Raw genomic sequence first — 17,789 nt, 5'->3', positions numbered from 1 at the left:
CCCTGCCTGAAGTTACGGTACAGTTGGAGGTACAGTACCTCCACTGCCTAAGGTAGCTAACGTACCTACCTTACCTAGGTACCTACGTAGGGTAAGGTAAGGTGGTAGAGGCAGATAAGGTACTACTGCAGGTCGGGTTCGACCGATTTCAATTCGCCACTACTCCAACAAAAACGACATTGGGCCAGGCCAGTTAGCTACCTCGTAATGCGGGGCCTAGCATTTTCCACCTCGAGGGTCCAGGTCAATTGCCGACGATTCCTCACTGCTCCAGCCTTTGCTGTCACCACGCCACACCACAAAACCGTTCGTTTCGTCCAGTTGGTTCGCTTCTTTTACACTCCAAACATGGCCGCCCGCGATCCCAGCACGGCTTCCAACTACGACGCCTGGAAGACCAAGCACACCACGGCCAACCTCCGCATAGACTTTGAGGACAAGTGCCTTCGCGGTTCGGTCGTGTTGGAGCTCGAGTCGCGCACCGCCAAGGAGAGCAAGGAGATCGTCCTGGATTCGAGCTACGTCTCAGTTGAGTCTATTAAGCTCAACGACGTTCAGACCAAATGGGAGATCAAGGACCGCAACGGCCCCATGGGGTCGCCGCTTCACATCTCGGTGCCGGAAGGTGCCGATAGCGGTGAGGTGGTCCGGCTCGAGATGGCCGTCAAGACCACGCCGCAGTGCACTGCTCTCCAGTGGCTGACCCCGGCCCAGACTTCTAACAAGAAGGCTCCCTTTATGTTTTCCCAAGCACAGGCTTGCCATGCCCGGTCTCTGTTCCCCTGCCAGGACACTCCGGATGTCAAGTCGACTTACAGCTTCAACATCACATCCCCTCACGTCGTTGTAGCCAGTGGAGTTGCCACTGATGGCGATAAGTCTCAAGCGGATGGTGGTGACAAGATATACAAGTTCGAGCAGAAGGTTCCTATCCCCTCGTACCTCTTTGCACTGGCGTCTGGCGATATTGCCATGGCACCCATAGGCCCACGCTCATCCGTAGCCACGGGACCGGATGAGGTCAAGGAATGCCAGTGGGAGCTCGAGGAGGACATGGGCAAGTTTATGGATGCAGCCGAGAAGCTTGTGTTTCCGTACAAGTGGGGAGAATACAACGTTTTGGTCCTGCCGCCCAGTTTCCCCTACGGAGGTGAGTTTTTTCAGATGAATTTATCATGATACCTATCATCTGGCCCAGGTCCAGGCAGTATAATAATGCTGACATGCTTGCTCGTTCCTCAAGGCATGGAGAACCCCATTTACACTTTTGCAACCCCTACCATCATTTCAGGCGACAGGCAGAACACCGATGTCATTGCACACGAGCTGAGCCACAGCTGGTCTGGCAACCTCGTGACCAGCTGTAGCTGGGAGCACTATTGGCTCAATGAAGGATGGACAATGTACCTGGAGCGTAGGATTATTGCTGCCGTCCGCGGGCCTGCGTACTTTGATTTCTCGGCCCTCTTGGGCTGGAAGCACCTGGGTAAGTACTGCAACATCTCTATGGGCATTGAAGAATTTCATCACTGACACCACGAAAGAGGATGCGATTGAGGAGTTTGGGGCCGAACACAAGTTTACTCAACTCTGTATCAACCACAAGGGCATCGACCCGGATGATGCCTTCAGCACGGTACCGTACGAGAAAGGATTCCACATGGTGTACTACCTCGACCGCCTCGTGGGCCGGGAGAACTTTGACAAGTTCATCCCCTATTACTTCACAAAGTGGGCGAACAAGTCACTGGACTCTTACGAGTTCAAGGACACGTTCCTCGAGTTCTTTGACAAGCCCGAATATGCCAACTTGAATGATAAGATCGCTGGTATCGACTGGGAGGGCCGATTTTACACCCCGGGCCTCCCGCCCAAGCCAGAGTTCGATACCTCACTCGTTGATGTGTGCTACGCTTTGGCAGAGAAGTGGAAGAAGGTAATTTATTTTTTCACAAAAACCTCCCAGATGGGCCTTAAGTCTAGCATAGAAACTAATCATTTGAAATAGGGAGATTACACCGCCTCGAGCAAGGATGTCGAGGGCTGGACTGGCAACCAGAAGCTCGTCTTCCTTGGCAGCGTCCAAGACTTTGAGCAGCCGCTCGCTGCCGAGCAAGCGCAGCAGCTCGGCAAGGCCTACGACCTCATCGATACCAAGAACGTCGAGCTCAAGACGGCGTACTACCTGATCGCGCTGCGCGCCCAGGACTCGACGGCCTACCAGGGGGTCGCAGACCTGCTCGGCCAGGTCGGCAGGATGAAGTTTGTCAGGCCGCTCTTCCGTGCCCTCAACAAGGTCGACCGGCCGCTGGCCCTCGAGACGTTTGAGAAGAACAAGGACTTTTACCATCCCATCTGCCGCGCCATGGCCGAGAAGGACCTCGGTCTGGCCGAGGAGGCAAAGAAGGAATAATGTTCTTTGTACAAACGTCGGCCTGACGTTTTTGGCATATATTCAAGCTTTAGTCGCCGTTGACTGTATATAACATGTCTGTAGTATATTGACCATTTGCGGTCCATATGCCCTAATATGACAAAGTTTAACCCAGCTTCTGAAGAAAGTCACTAGAAGGTGCATCGAACACATTTCCCTTGGGAGGAATTGATTAGTCTAGATGTAGATCTGTCTCACTTGGAAACCGATATTGCAATCAAAGTCATTCTCAACTGCGGAGGAAGAAACTAAAACCACCATTGTCACATAGATCAACCCCAGTCGGCAAATGCTCACATCTAAGATCTTGATTCCCATTGAAGTCTAAAATGGCTCTCTTTTTTTACATTGTACAAGGTAGATATACATAGGGAAACGGAAGACCTCCATTTAAACAAGGTAGAGAAGAAACATGAGAGCCGTATAGAAAGATGACCACCTAAAGCCATCTAGACACCGAAATTGCCATTATACATCCATGTACAACAGCATCGTACACGGGACCGATAAACAATGCAGCGCTGATACTCTCGTGACCAACGAACAAAAACAGCATACACAGCTCACAATCGGGGGTTTGAGCCTTTTTTTTTTCTTCTTTTTTCTTTTTTTTTTTGGGCATGCGTTTTGATGTTGGAATAGAGCTGTTGTCCATCAACATTGCCTCGCTTCTTTTCACCCCCTCCTCCTCTACTGCAATTCACCCCGGTACAGCATCTCCGTCCTCTTGTACCGGTCAGCCCTCGCCTTGGCCTTCCTGGGACCCCAGCGGGCCCTGAGCTTTTCGAGCTGCCTCTCCATGCGCTTCTTGTGGTCCGTCATCTCCTTGCTGCCGGTGGCGATCATGACGAAGAGCTTGGTGCAGTTGAACTTGACCGCGAGCCGGTGGACGCTGTTCTCGATAGGGTTCTCGGCCCTCAGCCTCCGCATCTCGGCCACCTCCTCGGTCGTGAGCTTGCTCTTCTTGGTGCCCAGGTTGACTGTCGGCAGGTGCTTGGGCTGCACTCCCGAAGCTGCGGTGCTGGCGGTAGTCCCGTCGGCAGCCTCCTGGGCTCCCTCGGGGAACTTGATTGTGGCTGAGGACTCAAAGAGCGCGGCCATGTTGGCGCGCCGCCGCGGGTCGCTCTTGGGCAGGAACGTGAAGGGCGTGTGGTACACCGAGGCCTCGGACGATGGCGGGTTGAAGATTACGACGTCCTCGCCGGCGTCGTTGCTCGTGCCCAGGAAGGATGGGTGTGGGGGGATGTTGAGGGCGCGCTTGGTCCGGTTCGCCGTGGCTTTTGTTCGCCTCTGCTGCATCGCCTGGGTCGAGCTCGGTAGGGCGGCGAGTGCCGGCCGGCTTAATCGACCGGCGAGGGTTGTCTGGTGACAAAAAGGCCGAGGGGCTGCCGCCGCCGCCCGGAGCAGAAGTCTGGAGTCCATGGCGTGTGTATGTATGTGTGTGTGTGTGTTCTATTACGGAAAAGACTCTGGCAGGCGCGCAGCTGAGGCCTTGGACTGGTGCTCGGGGCCTAGCAAGCTCCCCAGTGTTTTAAATAAGACTCTTGAAGTATCCGGTTTTTTGTTTTCTATTCTTCCGACCGCCTTGTGCCCTCTATACAGACAGTTGGCGAAAACGTGGACAGGCCGGGTCTGGGACGGCCTGAATGCGTGGTTGCTTCGACTGTTGGGTCCAACGATGGATGTCGCGTGTGGAATAGAAGCTCGAGAAAAAAAGGATGCTTGTCGGCAGTGGCCAATCGGAAAAGGGGTCCTGCCCCACCCAAGCACCATGGGTTCACTCGCCAGGTAACTACAAGCATCACGCTCGCAGTCACGTGAGTAGATGTAGACGAGAACAGTTTACAGTAGATATTTACCTTAGTTATTAACTCATGTGCTGTTCCAGTTATTAGCTCCTCTTGCATCTCCTCATCCTGATATGAGAATAACAATATTGATAGTAGGTAGTGCGGTAGTGCTGAGGCTCGACATGTTTCTTTTGTTCTTCATTTTGCCTGCTGTGACAACAGGATTAACCATCGTCTTGAGGGATATTGTATTACTAGTTAGCCTTGTGCCATCAATGCATAAATAAAATTGTGTTGATTCGTAGAAAGCTGTTAGGGAAAGGAAAAAAAAAAACAAAAAAAAAACAAGGAAAGCATTTTACTCGATCATGGTATTGAATACGTGTCAAATCTGTTCCCAAGCTATATACATACTCTAGAAATAAAAAAAGATAAAAAATAAAAACGTTATCAGAGACTGTCTCCAATAAACTTGTGCGGGTTTACGCTCCCAGTAAACCGCCATTGCATGCCGCGTAATATGCATTTCAAATCGTCCCAAGAAAGTACTGAATATCTACAAAGAATCGCCACAATTAAAAACGGCCAGAACTGAAAAAATCACAAGGTGAGTACCCTAGGACTTTTGTTTTGGAAATGTGAGGAAACGCCCCCCCAAATGCTGTTTTAGTCCACCCAGATCAAACCCCAAGACTTTTGACACAAGTCCACAAAACAACCGGAACAATCACATTATCATTTCCACCCGTGAGCACAGCCTCCGTCAGGCTCGCCATAGAGCCGCAGACTGCCGCTCCCCGTAGCGACCTCACCCAGCCACGTAGATGGTCCTGGACCAGCCACCGCCACGAACATGGCCAGATGCCAAGGGTGCACTCGTCCCTGAGGCTCTCACCAGTGATCGACCACCCACCGATGCGCAGCCAAAGGCCCGCAGTAGCCAAACCCAGGAAGACGGCGACCGCAAAGGCAAGACTACCCTCTAGGGACTTGCCGCCACCCCAGACCCATTTCCGGTGTCCCCATCGTCTCCCTATTAGGGATGCTGCAGCATCGCCGAGCCCAACACAAACCACACCAGATACCATGCTGACGTCTCGTGTGGGCAACTCCCAACCTGCTATAAGGGGACTCTGGTGGCGCTCGTCATCAGCAGCGTCATCACTCCCTAGAGCTGCCAGCGACAGCCACAAAGGGATAGAACAGCCGATCAGCAAAAAAATGTGGGAGATGACCACCGGGCCTCTGAGGTCTCTTCCATCGACATATGGGGTCAAAAACGACGCGATCGGTTTCGAAAGTGGTGGAAGCTGGCTCGCACGGATGAGATCAAGGAGTAGAAAGATGGCGAGAACGAGGGCAAGAGCGAGTGCGACATATGATGGATCAACATATGTGGCGGGGAGCAGCATCCCCACCATCATGAAGTGGAAGACCTTGCGCCGCGTATCCACCTCATAGATGGGCGTCAACTTGAACACCACCCCTAAACCGACAACAATGATCACCAACCAGTAGGCACTGAGTAGCAGACGGGTATTGGCCTCGCCAAGAACAGCATGTCGTAGATGCTCAGCCCAACCCTGCCGACAAAAGGCCGACGAGCATTGCTCAATGGCATCTTCATCCCAGCGAGGTGGTAGACAGATCCATCGTTCTAGGTTTGCCTTAACCACCTGAAGCCTGAACCATGGCAGGTCGCCAAAGAGATAGCCCAGAGCCCAGCCGACGGGCTCCTCCCCTTGAAGAGCATACTTGCTCACGTATGCACGAACACCGCCCAGTATGATACCGACTATACAAATGTACATCCAGATGGCGTATGCCCATTTCCTTGCCGTGGCCTGCGCGTATGTGAGTGAAAAGAAGGCGCGGATGCTCGACGAAGCCGATCTCTTCCGACGGCCCGATGGTGTATGTGTCTTGGAACGAGGACCCGGGCCTGTAAGTGTTGGTAAGGTATGGCGCCTGGGCTTGAGCCTATTGGTGGATAGAATTGAAAAACCTTCTGTGGGACCAACCGACGATTCCAAACGCATACCGTCATCCTCTTGGTCCGGAGAAAGAGTAAAGCTCTTCAACAGACTGAAAGGACCTTCATGGCTCCCGTCCATATTCATATCACCTCCTACCATGTCGGACGAGTATCGGCCTTCGTGATTGCCTGCATCTGATAAGGCACAATATTCATCATCGCTGTAATCTGCACCAAAAAGCTCATATCTGAAGCCGCGAACAGTGATAAGGTTGAACAAGTGGCGTAACAACGTAGACGCTTGCTTCGCGTTGGGTCCACTGGCATGAGATGGTCTCTTAAAGCGCCACTTCGGAACACGCGCAAGAGTGATCCCCCACCTGATTACATGCCCGCACAGCACAAGGAGGGCCAGTCCGCCGCCCCAGATAAGGGTCGTCAAGATGACCATTTGTGGGGAGGTCGAGAACAGTAAGATGTTGACCAAAAGTATCGACAATAGCTGCAGTTCAGCTGGAAGCAGACTCGTAGTCGTCAACTGCTGGAGCAGCACGCAAAGGTTCTGGTGCAGTGGATACAACAGGACGGCCGTCTCCGTGATTGGCACAGTCCCCAGCCGTCCAAGTTCCCAGTCTTGATCCCTCAGTCCACTGGCAATCAGCGGAACGGTGGACAAAAGCCAGTGCGCAGGATCGCAAAGCTCCCCGCTCCTCGCAAGGGGGACTAGAGCTCTAGGTAGCGATGCTAGACTCAGAATGAGATTTGGCAAAATGACTGCCTGGTTGTTAGGTGATAAAAGGAGCGCGACGTATATCGGTATCGTCGGCGGATAAAAAAGAGGCCCTGGGTCGAAAGAGGTCGGCACAGCCAGCGGGAACTGCCTTGAGGGAGTGCCTTGTGTGTAAGCCCATATCGCGACTCGGAAAGGGTAAACGGTAACCAGTACGGCAGCGAGTAGACCCTGTATGGTTAATTCTGATCCATATGTTAGAATAAAGGCACACATGTTCAAGAGAGTAGTTCAGGGGAGGGTTGCCATCAGAGCAGCATACCTTTTCTCCATGTGTTCACTATAGGCTTAACATTGCGGTTAGAGTAAAGGATGGCACCCAAAGAGAACAAGATGAGAGCTTCCGCTGCCCGCCGGATGATCTCCTTTTTGCGCCTCGTCTTCTCTGCTTTCACACGCCTGTCGCGAACAGATACATCCTGTCTCGGGCCTGGCGGAGCTTTGCGCCCTTCCTCCTCCAACAGGTCCGGTGGGAGCAATGGAGTGGATGCACCAGACAGCGGCTCGTTTCGCCCACGCAGCCCTTTGTGTTGTCTCGTCCGTGGTGCCGGCAGTCCTTTGAGGAAGTGCTCATCGTCGGCGTCTGTACCGCTGTCGCTCGTCGGCGTCGACTCCTTGACGAAGGGAGAACTCAGGGCGGAGGGCGGATTTAGCCGAGAGGATCCAGGGGCACTGCGCGAAGGTGAGGAGCTACTGGTGCTGCTCCTGCAGCTCTGTGGGGCGAGCTTGTCGGAGGGATGAAGCAGCTCGAATTTTTGTCGGTGATACGGGTGAGGCGACCGGGCGAAGTAGCGCAATTGCCCGCCGTCTTGATCGTAATCCTCGTGACCGTCAGCGGCGGGGATCTGAGGCGCTGCGAGTGAAGGTGGAGGTATTTCATCTTTGTCGGACATAGCGCAAATTTAGCGACGATGGGAGCGGTCGACAGGTCGACTTTGCTCAGTAGGGTAGCATGGACGAAGGCTGGGGCTCAAATGATGGACGGCCGATCGATCTTGCAGCGTGAGAAAAGCGGCGATCGACGTCAACTGATTGCCAGCGGACCGGGATTCGATTTTGGGAGCTCGGGGTCGAAGATTTTCGGGGATGGGGACGGTCGATGTCGGTTGCCGCAATTGTGTCGTGTCTGTTGGAATCTGTGAGCACGTCTGGCAATCGGGCAATATTTTGGTTGGTGGTATGTTTTAATTGACTGTTGGAATCACATGTAGGTTGGCTTGGCGGCTTTTGATCCTTTCATAGCGTGCGAGATTAGTGGCTATAGGCAGGACTCCACCTCAGGTGAGGAGGTACCTTACATGATGGGATACTTTGGAAAGTACCTATTTAAAGCTACACTGCGTCATAGTGGACCATAAGAGCCTAGCAGATGGCTGAACTACAGCGCGCGACGGAACCAAAAAGGCAAGATTTCAGAGAGCTGATCATTCTTGACATTGGATTTCGTAGTAAATGCAAGTCTAAGCTCATCACAAACACAGTGTGCAGGGCTGTGTACGATCCGTAGAGATGAGATCCGGTTGTGATTGACCAATCCTATCAGTCAAACCACGCTCATCTGAGCCAACTTCAAACTCAACATAGGGGTTTGATACAGGGTGCAGCTTGTTGGATGAAGGCGTTGCTGAATGCATCAGACCAACTAGAGGTAGGGGACCTGCCGCAGCATCTTCTGTACATATTTCGTACCTTACCTAGCAGCTAGGTAGGTACCTAGGTAGTTAAAGGTAGGTTTTAAGGTCCGTAGTATCTGACAAACAGATGCCTCATACTGCACAGCAAACAAAGTATCTTAAGTACCTTGGTAGGTACCCTACCTATACCTAGCTTAGGCTGACTAGCATATTCCCCAGCCTTACAGCTGAATGAACTACCGATATGTGGCTAGAGGTGCCGATTATACAGTACTACGTAAAAATCGCTACTTAAGCCAATCTTTGCCAATCAAAAAAGCACGGCTATCCCATGTGTGCCTACTCGACAGTGCTCTCTCATTTATCAATGCGCTCGCTAGGCGCCTCAAATTTGAGAATTTTGATGATCTGCAGCCTCCTTTAATCAAAACAGGCGCGTATCCTATATACCTATGTGGTGCTGTAGCAGACCAGGGTGATTTTGACTTTCCAAAATTTCTACGGGACTCACTGGGATCTGTTCACTATGAATGTGTGAGCTGAATCGGATAGAACCTAGATAGGTGCCGGGCTCCAATAGTGGAGGTGAATCAAATGAAAAAATGACAATGATCGTCCCTTTTTGATGAAGCTCATGATTTTGGTGGGTGTCTGATTCATGACAAACATCGATTCGGACTCTCGCCGTCAGCAAGCCGCGGGTTTCCTATTTGGTAATGACTGGGAATTCCCGAGAAGGAATTGTGCAATGCCACCTAATCTAGTTGCTATGCTGGCTCCGTGATGTGGGTGTGCTCTGCTGGACAAGGATTGAAAAGGGAGACTGGCAAAGGGGACAGAAAAAGCCAAACACCAAAGTGTGTAAGCAAACAACCACTTTGAAATGAAGAGAAAAATAAATGTAGCAACCTAGGGAATATGGAGAGAGAGGTCGTCGGAGAAGAAGGAGAAGAAGGAGAAAAAAAAGTTGCAGTTGCCCGATGTTTTTTTTTGTCCCTTTCTTCCCTCTCTTGCATTGAAGGTATATATGGAGTGTTTGGCCAAATTTGGCGTCTCGCTTTTTATCCTCCACTTTGACTGTATTTATTGGGTTCAACAATGAGGTATCAATGGATCTTATTGATCAACCGGGAGGCATGTTTGTAAGTTATGCTGTTGGTTCAGGCAGGCAGAAACAAGCTTGAGTTGACTGGCTGGAATCCATGCAAAGGTGACGTGTGTGTCGCTCTCGTTTGCTCCCGCATTCCCGATTATACCATAATGCTACTGTATATTTCGGTGTGAGACAACAGTACACGGTCGGAGAAAATAAACAACTGCAGAGAATGCATCGGCAATTGATCGACTCTTCATGAAGTGCTGCCTGCCGCATTCCGTAATTTTGTCTCGCATCATCGTCGGCACTCGGCCGTGATTAGATGGGTCTTCAATTGGCTAAGCTCCAGAAGACTCTGCTAAACAAGTTTTTTCTAGGCATATTGGCACTGTCGTATAAGCGGCCCCTACGGTCCTTCTCCCTTTCACGGAAGGCCAACCGAGAACAGACCGGGGGAGGAAATAAAAAAACAAAACAAATCAAGGTTTTCAAACGAACACGATTTGGTTTGGTATCCTGTCATGCAACGACTGCTTGGCTGTGCCGTAAGATAAGGTGGCTAGGGAGGTCGTGTTTTTCAAAAAGTTCATCCATGTCATCCGAACTTTGGGGTCACGAAAGGGCACGGATCAAGTCTCCAAGTACGAGGTTGTAAGCAGTTTAGTCGTTAAACTGCTGGGTGGTTGATTGATACGAATGACCTGAAACTATCTCGAGGTTGTGTTCTGCGCAGAGCCCACTTCAATGGCCACTCACTCAAAACCCTCGCATACGTTGTGTATCAAAATGATGTGTTTTCTTTGGTTTACGAATAATAATGATGCGAGTGCTAGACAGCCTTGACAACCTGCAACAGCCCAATTGGCAATTGTTGGTGCGCCAATTTTGAACATCGTTTGGTCGTCCATGGGACCGCGCAATATACTAAACACAAATACGTCACTATTATATGCAATCTTCAGCCATCGAAGCTTGGGAGCAAGGAAAACTGGTATTTATATTGCATGATACTTTTCTATAGGTCGGCATCTTTTTGTGGCAAGACCGGAATTTTGTGTACTTTGGTAACCTGGAGCAGACTTTTCGGAGGCGATGCAGATCCATACAGACACGAGGCGGCTCAGCTGTTTGTGGTTCCGTTTGCAGAATCCAATAGGGAGGAAGAGGCCCGAAATGCGTCGTCGATTCGGCTACCGCGGAAGTTCTTATTCCAGCCTCTGGTATGAAGGACTTGGCACTGACGACGCACAGAAGGTGGGGAGCTACAGACTCTCAAAAACGAGGGGGCCTGATCCTTGCAATCGCAGACTCCCAGCCGCCGGGTCCCACCTGTTCCCACTCACGATCCTTGTCAATTGAGGTCATGGACGCGAAGGCAGAAGAAGGACCTGATAAACCTCGAGGGCGGATAAGAACAACAAACACAGAAAACACGACAGACGTAGATTCGCAAGCAAGCAAGACAAGCAAGCTAACGTTGCTTCAAACTACCGTACCAATTAGCTTTCCACCATCAACACTTTTCCTTCATCGCTGTCAAGATCGCCATTGTCTAACCTTGCAAGTCAGCTCTGCAGCCAAGCTGAGATCCTTGCATATCGCACTGCATCGAGCTTGCAGCTACTCCGCAGCAAAGAAGGACGGCGAAAAACCACTTGGTTGCTGAGTACAGTACTGCCGCGTACCGGAAACACTCGCCACCTCTTTCTCACCTTTAAGCGTAGGCAACGTCAGCCACTAAAAGTTACACTTGCCCTTCACGACCTTCTAAGCCCATGTGTTTCGTCTTAACGTTTATCGAACTAGTTTAGACGGAGGCCAACGCGGCTCGCTAGTCTCAGCACCAAGGGAAATCTTAAGACGAAAATAACGAAAGGGGTGAAGGCGCCTGTGAATATCGGATCGCACACTCCAATTCGCCTCCTCCTAAGCCCGACGGCGAGGGAGCCCAACGTTTACGCCAACGCTGTGCTTCAAATACGCGCTAGTCAAAGCAAACGTTTTTTTTTTGTTGTTGTTTCTTTCCAGGCATATTTGTCTTGCCCAGCCCCTGTTGCGCCCGACTTTTAGAGTTTGGGACGACTGCAGCTGTCACCTGCAACCTGATAGAAATAGACGAGCCCTTCGTCTGATCTGTTTCAGGGTACTCTTCCTCAACTCCACCCTCACATTCCAGGTGTCTGTCTTTCGTCACATTTTATAACGCCATCCCACCTCCTCTGTCTTCACAATGGATGCACCACAGCTTGAGGCTGGCTTGCCCACCGCAAACCAGGAAAAACAGTCCCTAGCGGCAGCCTACTCGCCCAGCACACCACACAACGGGCCCCAGCCACAGCATCGCAGGAAGATGCAGTCTTCGAGGCGTGTTATTTTCGCCATACTGGCCTTGGTCCTCGTCACTCTGGGAGTGGCATCAGCAGTACCGGCACGGTCATGGCGTCACGGCCCTTGCGACGCTCAGGAAGTCGAAGGTGTCCGTGTTCAGGCCGAAGGAGGCAATGAGGAGTCGGGCAGCTTTCCGTGCCTGTTGAACGCTGTATCGAGCGAGGCTCTGCATGATGTTCTGCACCGGTACTTCCCCAACCGCTTCAAGGATGGCATCTATGAGTCCGATAAGAATGCGATGGAGGCCGTCCATCGAGAAGACGCCTCTCTGGCAACATCCCTGGTGAAGATTGCCAAGCGTCAAGGAGGTGGCGGCAACAACACCACCAGCGCCGCGCCCACGACCCCGCAGTCGACGACGCCGACTACCAGACCGGCTTCTACAACTCCCACCACCACTCCGGCTGAGACCACCCCGACAAGCCAATCACCCACGACCGGGCCTGCTTCTACCACTCCTTCGACAAGGCAAACCACCTCTAGTACGTCACCTCCAACCACGTCGGCTGAGCCGACGACCAGTCAGGGTATGCTGATCTCAGTATCGCATTCTCTATCACTCACTCCACCCCCAATCACCCTAGGCTGAATAAGCCCATAGTCAAGTGGCTATCTGATTCTCGAATTAGTAACACGAAACTAACAATGCACTCTGCTTAGGCACAACGACACCTACAAGCACGTCTTCTACCACGCGCGTGCGGTCCTCAAGGCCTGTGACGTCTACCTTCACATCGACTGCCTCTAATGGTGGACTGGTTATTGTTACCCAGACCTCTTACGTGGATGCCGACCCGGGCGAGGCTACCAGTACCAACCCCGGTGGGAGCTTGCAGACCAACGCAGCGATGCCGCGCACTCGCAACGTTGCCGTGGAGGCTTTCGCCGGTGTCTTGTTGGGTGGGTTGATCCTCGTATAAACATCGATTTGAAAATTAAATCCACATGGGCGGAGCAAACAGAGCATATTGAGCATATTTTGTGGGCGATTCTTTAATTCGTACATTGCTCTTTTTATATTTCATTTGCATAGCATAATTGACCGGCGCGGGTTTTATTAAGAGTTGAGCGGACTCTAGACATTCATTCAGCATTCCCGGCGCATTTGGCTTTTGGCTGTTTCATATGGGCGTTTCGGTATCATCAACAGGATAGAATACCATTTGGTACATAGGCGGGTATCTGTCGGAATTAGCAATAATCAGTAAACAAAATTGACAACAATAGAATTAAAGATATGCAAACTTTGCTGTCGAAACTCTGGCTAATTCTAAGTAATTTGGTCGTAAGTTTCATGTTGGTCCTGTTTTGCAAACTATCATACTAGCCGAACCCATCTGCTGTCAGCTCCAAACTCCAGAATAACGCCGCGTCCAACCTTGCACATGTAATATCGCAATACAATAATAATGATAATAATAATAACAAAAAAAGCAACACTGATCCATTTTATCCAGGGCCGATCTTTGGCATATCGTGATGTTCGCTAAGTTTGGAGAGATATGTGTTGAGCTCCTCGACTCGTTCCTTGTGTGTTTTCAGCAGTTCTGGCTTCGCGGCCGCGGACTGTGCCATTTCGAGGAGCTATACATTTTGGGGAAAGAGAGCAACCATGTCAGCAAAAGAACAAACAATCCCCATGGAAGGGAAATAGATTTGGGCATACAACAGCCAGCGAAAGGCGACGGGCGGCTGTGGCGACGCATGTATGCACATACCTTCTTCCTCTTTGCTTCCTCAAAGCGTTGCTCCGTCTCGGTCTTCCGGCGCAACGGCGCGTGGTCTTCGTCTTCACGAGCGCGTGCCTGTTCGTCATCTCCGTCCGCTGCGTCGGCATCCTTGTCGCTGCGCTTGTCGGCCGAGAGCGCCTTGTCCAGCTCGGTCACCTTGTCGGCTGCCTTGCTGCCTTCGGCCTTCTTCTTCTTGTTCTTCTTGACCTTTGCGCCCTTGAGGCGTAGGCCTTTGCCGCCTGCTACTGTGTAGTCGTCGTCCCCCATGTTTGTGAAGTATCATGCGGTTCTGGCGGAGTGAGGTCAACTCGGGGGTGTGGTGTCTGGCGGTTATCCCTGCTCCGGCAAATTCGATCGATTCGCGACGAAGCGGCAATGATGCACAGGTCCGGGTTAGGGTTACAGATGTCCGACTGAGAAAGCCCCCCCCCCCCCGACTCGTACAAGTGAATGGAAATGTCACGTGCAAATGGCGGGCTGCCCCACCAAGAAACTTTCCATATCTTGACGCGGCGCGAGAGAAAATTCTTTTGACCTTTCTTCTTCCTCCCTTTCTCTCCTCAGATCAAAAAGTATTCACAGAGACTGCCACGACCGCCACCACGATTTCCTCACGGTGGATTTGGTTGCCTGCCCTCGTATGAGGGCACTCTCTGGAGATGGACATTTCCTTGGATATAGGAAGTCTCTTGCCTCGGAACTTTTCAGTTATGGGCATGAGATGCTGTTTGATGAGGAGACATTTCGCGACTTGACAATCTTGTTGATTGTTTGTTTGCCTGTGACATGTAAAAAATTGCTGCGCTACTGAGAAGCAAAAACCTTGATTGATACTAGCTGGTTTGGTCAGCACCGACGCGCGGCATCCTTTCCCGACATTCCTTCGCGTTGGAGCTTGATCCGGTTGCCAGCGTCAAGGCTTAGCTGTCGGCGTGTCTCGCCTTTGTAGTAGACTACGTCTTGTATCCAAATGCGGAGCGTGTTTGCCAAGACTGGACAGTGGTAACGCGGAATTTGAACGATCACGGTATCAGGCGAAAAAAAAAAAAAAAAAAAAGAAGGAAAACATCGCTTGCCACCGTATATGTATGCGCGGGCCTTTACCAACCTAACTGTTCACGAGGAGCTTCAAGTTACCTATCGCATATTATATTTATTTTTTGTGCAAAACAACTATTACCAAAATCGGGAACACCCGCAAGGCCCACAGCGTTGTGCTGTCTGTTCAGGGATGGGGATTTTTACCCCTACCACAATAGTAAGCGTGAAATCGCAAACAGTCGGGAGTTGGTGCTCTTGCACAAGGCTGAAGGCTCTAATGTCCGCACTACATGCCGCACTGTTGACAATTATAACACATTATATTCACGGATCGCATGAACAAGTCCATAGACATGAAAGACGCAATGCAAATCAAAATTAGTTCAAATCCTAGGCGTGTATACCCGACCCCCTTAGTAAGTTTGCATGTGGATAGGTACTCGAACTTGCCCTGTAAATACACCCAAACTGTAAAGCCCCATTTCGTACCTCCCATCCTTCTCCAATGAGGCTGTATCAAACACAAATTACCTTGTCCAGCAGTACTTCCCACGCTAAAAAGCCCCGTTATTACCTCGGCATTCACATTCATACAGGGGGACTACTGTACACCCAAATTGTAAAGCCCCGTTTGGTACCTCCATTGTTTCCCAACCCAGGGCTGTATTAAGAATACTTTCACTTACCCTGTAACCAAATACGATTTTGCAAGCCAGTTTGTACTTCCCTTGGTGCTTAATCTCGCTTATTGTCCTATCTGGGTTTGTCCATTGGCCGATAACTTGCAAGGAGCCCTGACGTTGATATTAATTGTACGTAGATCAGGTGTATTTACATGAAAATAGATGAGTATCATGTATATATATTCCGTGCTAAGTATAACTTAACTAATACAAAAGGGCATCTTGTACTGTCGTGGTGTCTTCAAAATTAGATCAAGTTTATGGTATCAACGATATAAATTTATGATGTGAGCGTTGTACTTCCGTTCTTCTACCTGCAATCTCTTCACTCATATGTCTTACCGTGGCATAAATTGTACTGGTCACTTTTATCTAAATTTCTTACCTTCATTGTGCTTTCCTTCCCGTTTGCATTTTTGTTCTTTTTACTTCATTTTTCAGCAGCCGCACACACTGATAATTTTAAGATTCTTAAACATGTCGCCGATAAGGCAGGTGCTCACCTAGACCTGACTGGGAAACGATCGTATGCCATGTACGAGCACTGGCATCCAACACATCTCCTCCAGCAAATTATCCCGAGTTACCACCATATGCGGCTGATAAACGGTTACGTCGAATGCAAGGATGAAAATAATTGCGACTTTATTGCGTATGCATTTGATATACATAGTAACCCCAACACATGTTCCTCTTCTAGCATCCCTACTACATCTCAGCCTTCGAAACTAAGAGCTTGGATTCGCAATAATCACGATAAATGTTACTCAACCATCCCTAAAATCCCTAAAACCATTCAGACTTCGAAACGCAGACCTTGGATTCACGATCAATATTTCGACAAGAAAACCAGAAACTACGTAAAGTTAGACAAGCCAAACAAGTACAGCTGGGCTGGCCCGACTAAAAAACTAAGCTTCGAGGAAATATACGATATTGGTATGCGTATAACCCTATAACAGCCATTTTCTTCAGGACAAGGCCCGATATTTTTAATACTTCATAATATTGACTGACATTTACTTCCCAATTATTCTAGGAGAGGAATGGTGTAAAAAACATTCCAAGTTTTATCTTGTCTATAACAACTGCCACGATTTTGCCTACGATCTATACCAAAAAATAAAGCAATAAGAGTATAAGAAATCAGGATACAGGTCTCGATTCTGGTAGAGAAGAGGGTTGACACAGGATTTGGGAGGCAAATGCCCATACGGACAGTCTGCCTGATCAGTTGGGAGCGCCAAGCACGAGACAGAACGACTCATTGTCTCCTCACTTTCCTACTTGAGGTCTGACCACCAATCTGCGAGATCGTGAGCATGTAAGCTTATATAAAATAAATAAATTGACTGCGGGACCGCGGCGTAAAGTCTTGGACCGCGATACAAAGATAAGCACGCAAGTATATAAGACATGGTATTCTGTTTCACAAGAGGTGAATTATATTTGTTTTGACTACTCGATTACGCTGCCATAACGTACAGCAGTCATTTCAACATGAAGCTCCTCGCTCCGGTACTCCTCCTACTGCAATCTGCTGGCCTCGTCCAGGGCTGCGTGCGTGTCCACGCCTATCTAAGCAACACCCCCATCGGCAACGACGTCATGAGCATCGAGCTCTGGGACGATGACAACTTTTATCAGCGATGCGGCACCTGCTCGTGGGCCTTTGCCAGCAACGAGAGCCGCTGCCGCAAGGAGTGCGGCAAGTTCACCGTCGAGGTTTGGAATAACGGCCGGTCCGCCTGGGTCCGCAACAACGGCAACAACGGGCTCGTGTACACCATGCGGCATACCAACAGCAATACAGATCACTATTGCTGCCTCTTCACCGACAACGGCTGCCGCGGATGGTGCAGCAACTGGGAGTCCTGCCACAAGAGCCAGCACGCCAACTGCAACAGATATGCCTGCAACCTGTGCGACGGTATACGGTACTGCGGCGTTCGAGACCGGCTGCTTGCCGAGTCGGCGGATAACTCAACGGCAACTGAGGAATGATTGGGAGAATACTTTAACCATTGCCTGGTCGTTTAAGAGCCGAAGTAGGACTAAAGCCGGAGGGACGATGACAACCTGGGACAAATGCACAATGCTCTCTAGTTAGATATAGAAGAATAAGCCCCTCTTTATGATTAAACCATACTTTAAACGCGTGCAACAGGGGGGGGGGGCGGGACGTATGGAGTGAAAGCGTTGGATGGACCAAGGGCTTATCTTGGGGC

General features: G+C 50.4%; 8 protein-coding genes across 8 annotated transcripts; 5 read left to right on the top strand and 3 right to left on the bottom strand.

The window, feature by feature from the left end:
* The first annotated feature begins 136 nt into the window (after positions 1-136).
* On the top strand, positions 137-2,528 carry PgNI_01523 (uncharacterized protein). Its single transcript, XM_031121594.1, has 4 exons — positions 137-1,150; positions 1,244-1,486; positions 1,545-1,936; positions 2,009-2,528. Exons 1-4 carry the CDS (start codon positions 208-210, stop codon positions 2,411-2,413), a joined length of 1,983 nt encoding a protein of 660 aa, XP_030988166.1. The 5' UTR covers positions 137-207; the 3' UTR covers positions 2,414-2,528.
* Positions 2,529-3,124: 596 nt separating this feature from the next.
* PgNI_01522 (uncharacterized protein) lies at positions 3,125-3,856 on the bottom strand (the record flags this gene model as incomplete). The annotated part of the gene is made up of 1 exon (XM_031121593.1): positions 3,125-3,856. One exon carries the CDS (start codon positions 3,854-3,856, stop codon positions 3,125-3,127), a length of 732 nt encoding a protein of 243 aa, XP_030988167.1.
* Positions 3,857-4,620: 764 nt separating this feature from the next.
* PgNI_01521 (uncharacterized protein) lies at positions 4,621-8,128 on the bottom strand. The gene is made up of 2 exons (XM_031121592.1): positions 7,252-8,128; positions 4,621-7,174 (listed from the first exon to the last, which is right to left on the bottom strand). Exons 1-2 carry the CDS (start codon positions 7,880-7,882, stop codon positions 4,905-4,907), a joined length of 2,901 nt encoding a protein of 966 aa, XP_030988168.1. The 5' UTR covers positions 7,883-8,128; the 3' UTR covers positions 4,621-4,904.
* A 2,612-nt stretch (positions 8,129-10,740) lies between these two features.
* Positions 10,741-11,509, top strand: PgNI_01520 (uncharacterized protein). The gene is made up of 2 exons (XM_031121591.1): positions 10,741-10,939; positions 11,223-11,509. Exons 1-2 carry the CDS (start codon positions 10,812-10,814, stop codon positions 11,383-11,385), a joined length of 291 nt encoding a protein of 96 aa, XP_030988169.1. The 5' UTR covers positions 10,741-10,811; the 3' UTR covers positions 11,386-11,509.
* A 440-nt stretch (positions 11,510-11,949) lies between these two features.
* On the top strand, positions 11,950-13,027 carry PgNI_01519 (uncharacterized protein; the record flags this gene model as incomplete). The annotated part of the gene is made up of 2 exons (XM_031121590.1): positions 11,950-12,634; positions 12,768-13,027. 2 exons carry the CDS (start codon positions 11,950-11,952, stop codon positions 13,025-13,027), a joined length of 945 nt encoding a protein of 314 aa, XP_030986709.1.
* A 529-nt stretch (positions 13,028-13,556) lies between these two features.
* PgNI_01518 (uncharacterized protein) lies at positions 13,557-14,104 on the bottom strand (the record flags this gene model as incomplete). The annotated part of the gene is made up of 2 exons (XM_031121589.1): positions 13,557-13,691; positions 13,826-14,104. The coding sequence occupies 2 exons, from the start codon at positions 14,102-14,104 to the stop codon at positions 13,557-13,559; spliced, it is 414 nt and encodes a 137-aa protein (XP_030986708.1).
* Positions 14,105-16,002: 1,898 nt separating this feature from the next.
* Positions 16,003-16,695, top strand: PgNI_01517 (uncharacterized protein; the record flags this gene model as incomplete). Its single annotated transcript, XM_031121588.1, has 2 exons — positions 16,003-16,500; positions 16,601-16,695. Exons 1-2 carry the CDS (start codon positions 16,095-16,097, stop codon positions 16,693-16,695), a joined length of 501 nt encoding a protein of 166 aa, XP_030986711.1. The 5' UTR covers positions 16,003-16,094.
* Positions 16,696-17,061: 366 nt separating this feature from the next.
* PgNI_01516 (uncharacterized protein) lies at positions 17,062-17,565 on the top strand (the record flags this gene model as incomplete). Its single annotated transcript, XM_031121587.1, has 1 exon — positions 17,062-17,565. One exon carries the CDS (start codon positions 17,062-17,064, stop codon positions 17,563-17,565), a length of 504 nt encoding a protein of 167 aa, XP_030986710.1.
* Positions 17,566-17,789: the final 224 nt, after the last annotated feature.

The sequence above is a fragment of the Pyricularia grisea genome (assembly GCF_004355905.1).
Source record: "Pyricularia grisea strain NI907 chromosome Unknown Pyricularia_grisea_NI907_Scaffold_1, whole genome shotgun sequence".
Taxonomy (NCBI): domain Eukaryota; kingdom Fungi; phylum Ascomycota; class Sordariomycetes; order Magnaporthales; family Pyriculariaceae; genus Pyricularia; species Pyricularia grisea.
The sequence above is the reverse complement of the archived record's forward strand: the minus strand, read 5'-3'. Positions and strand labels throughout refer to the sequence as shown.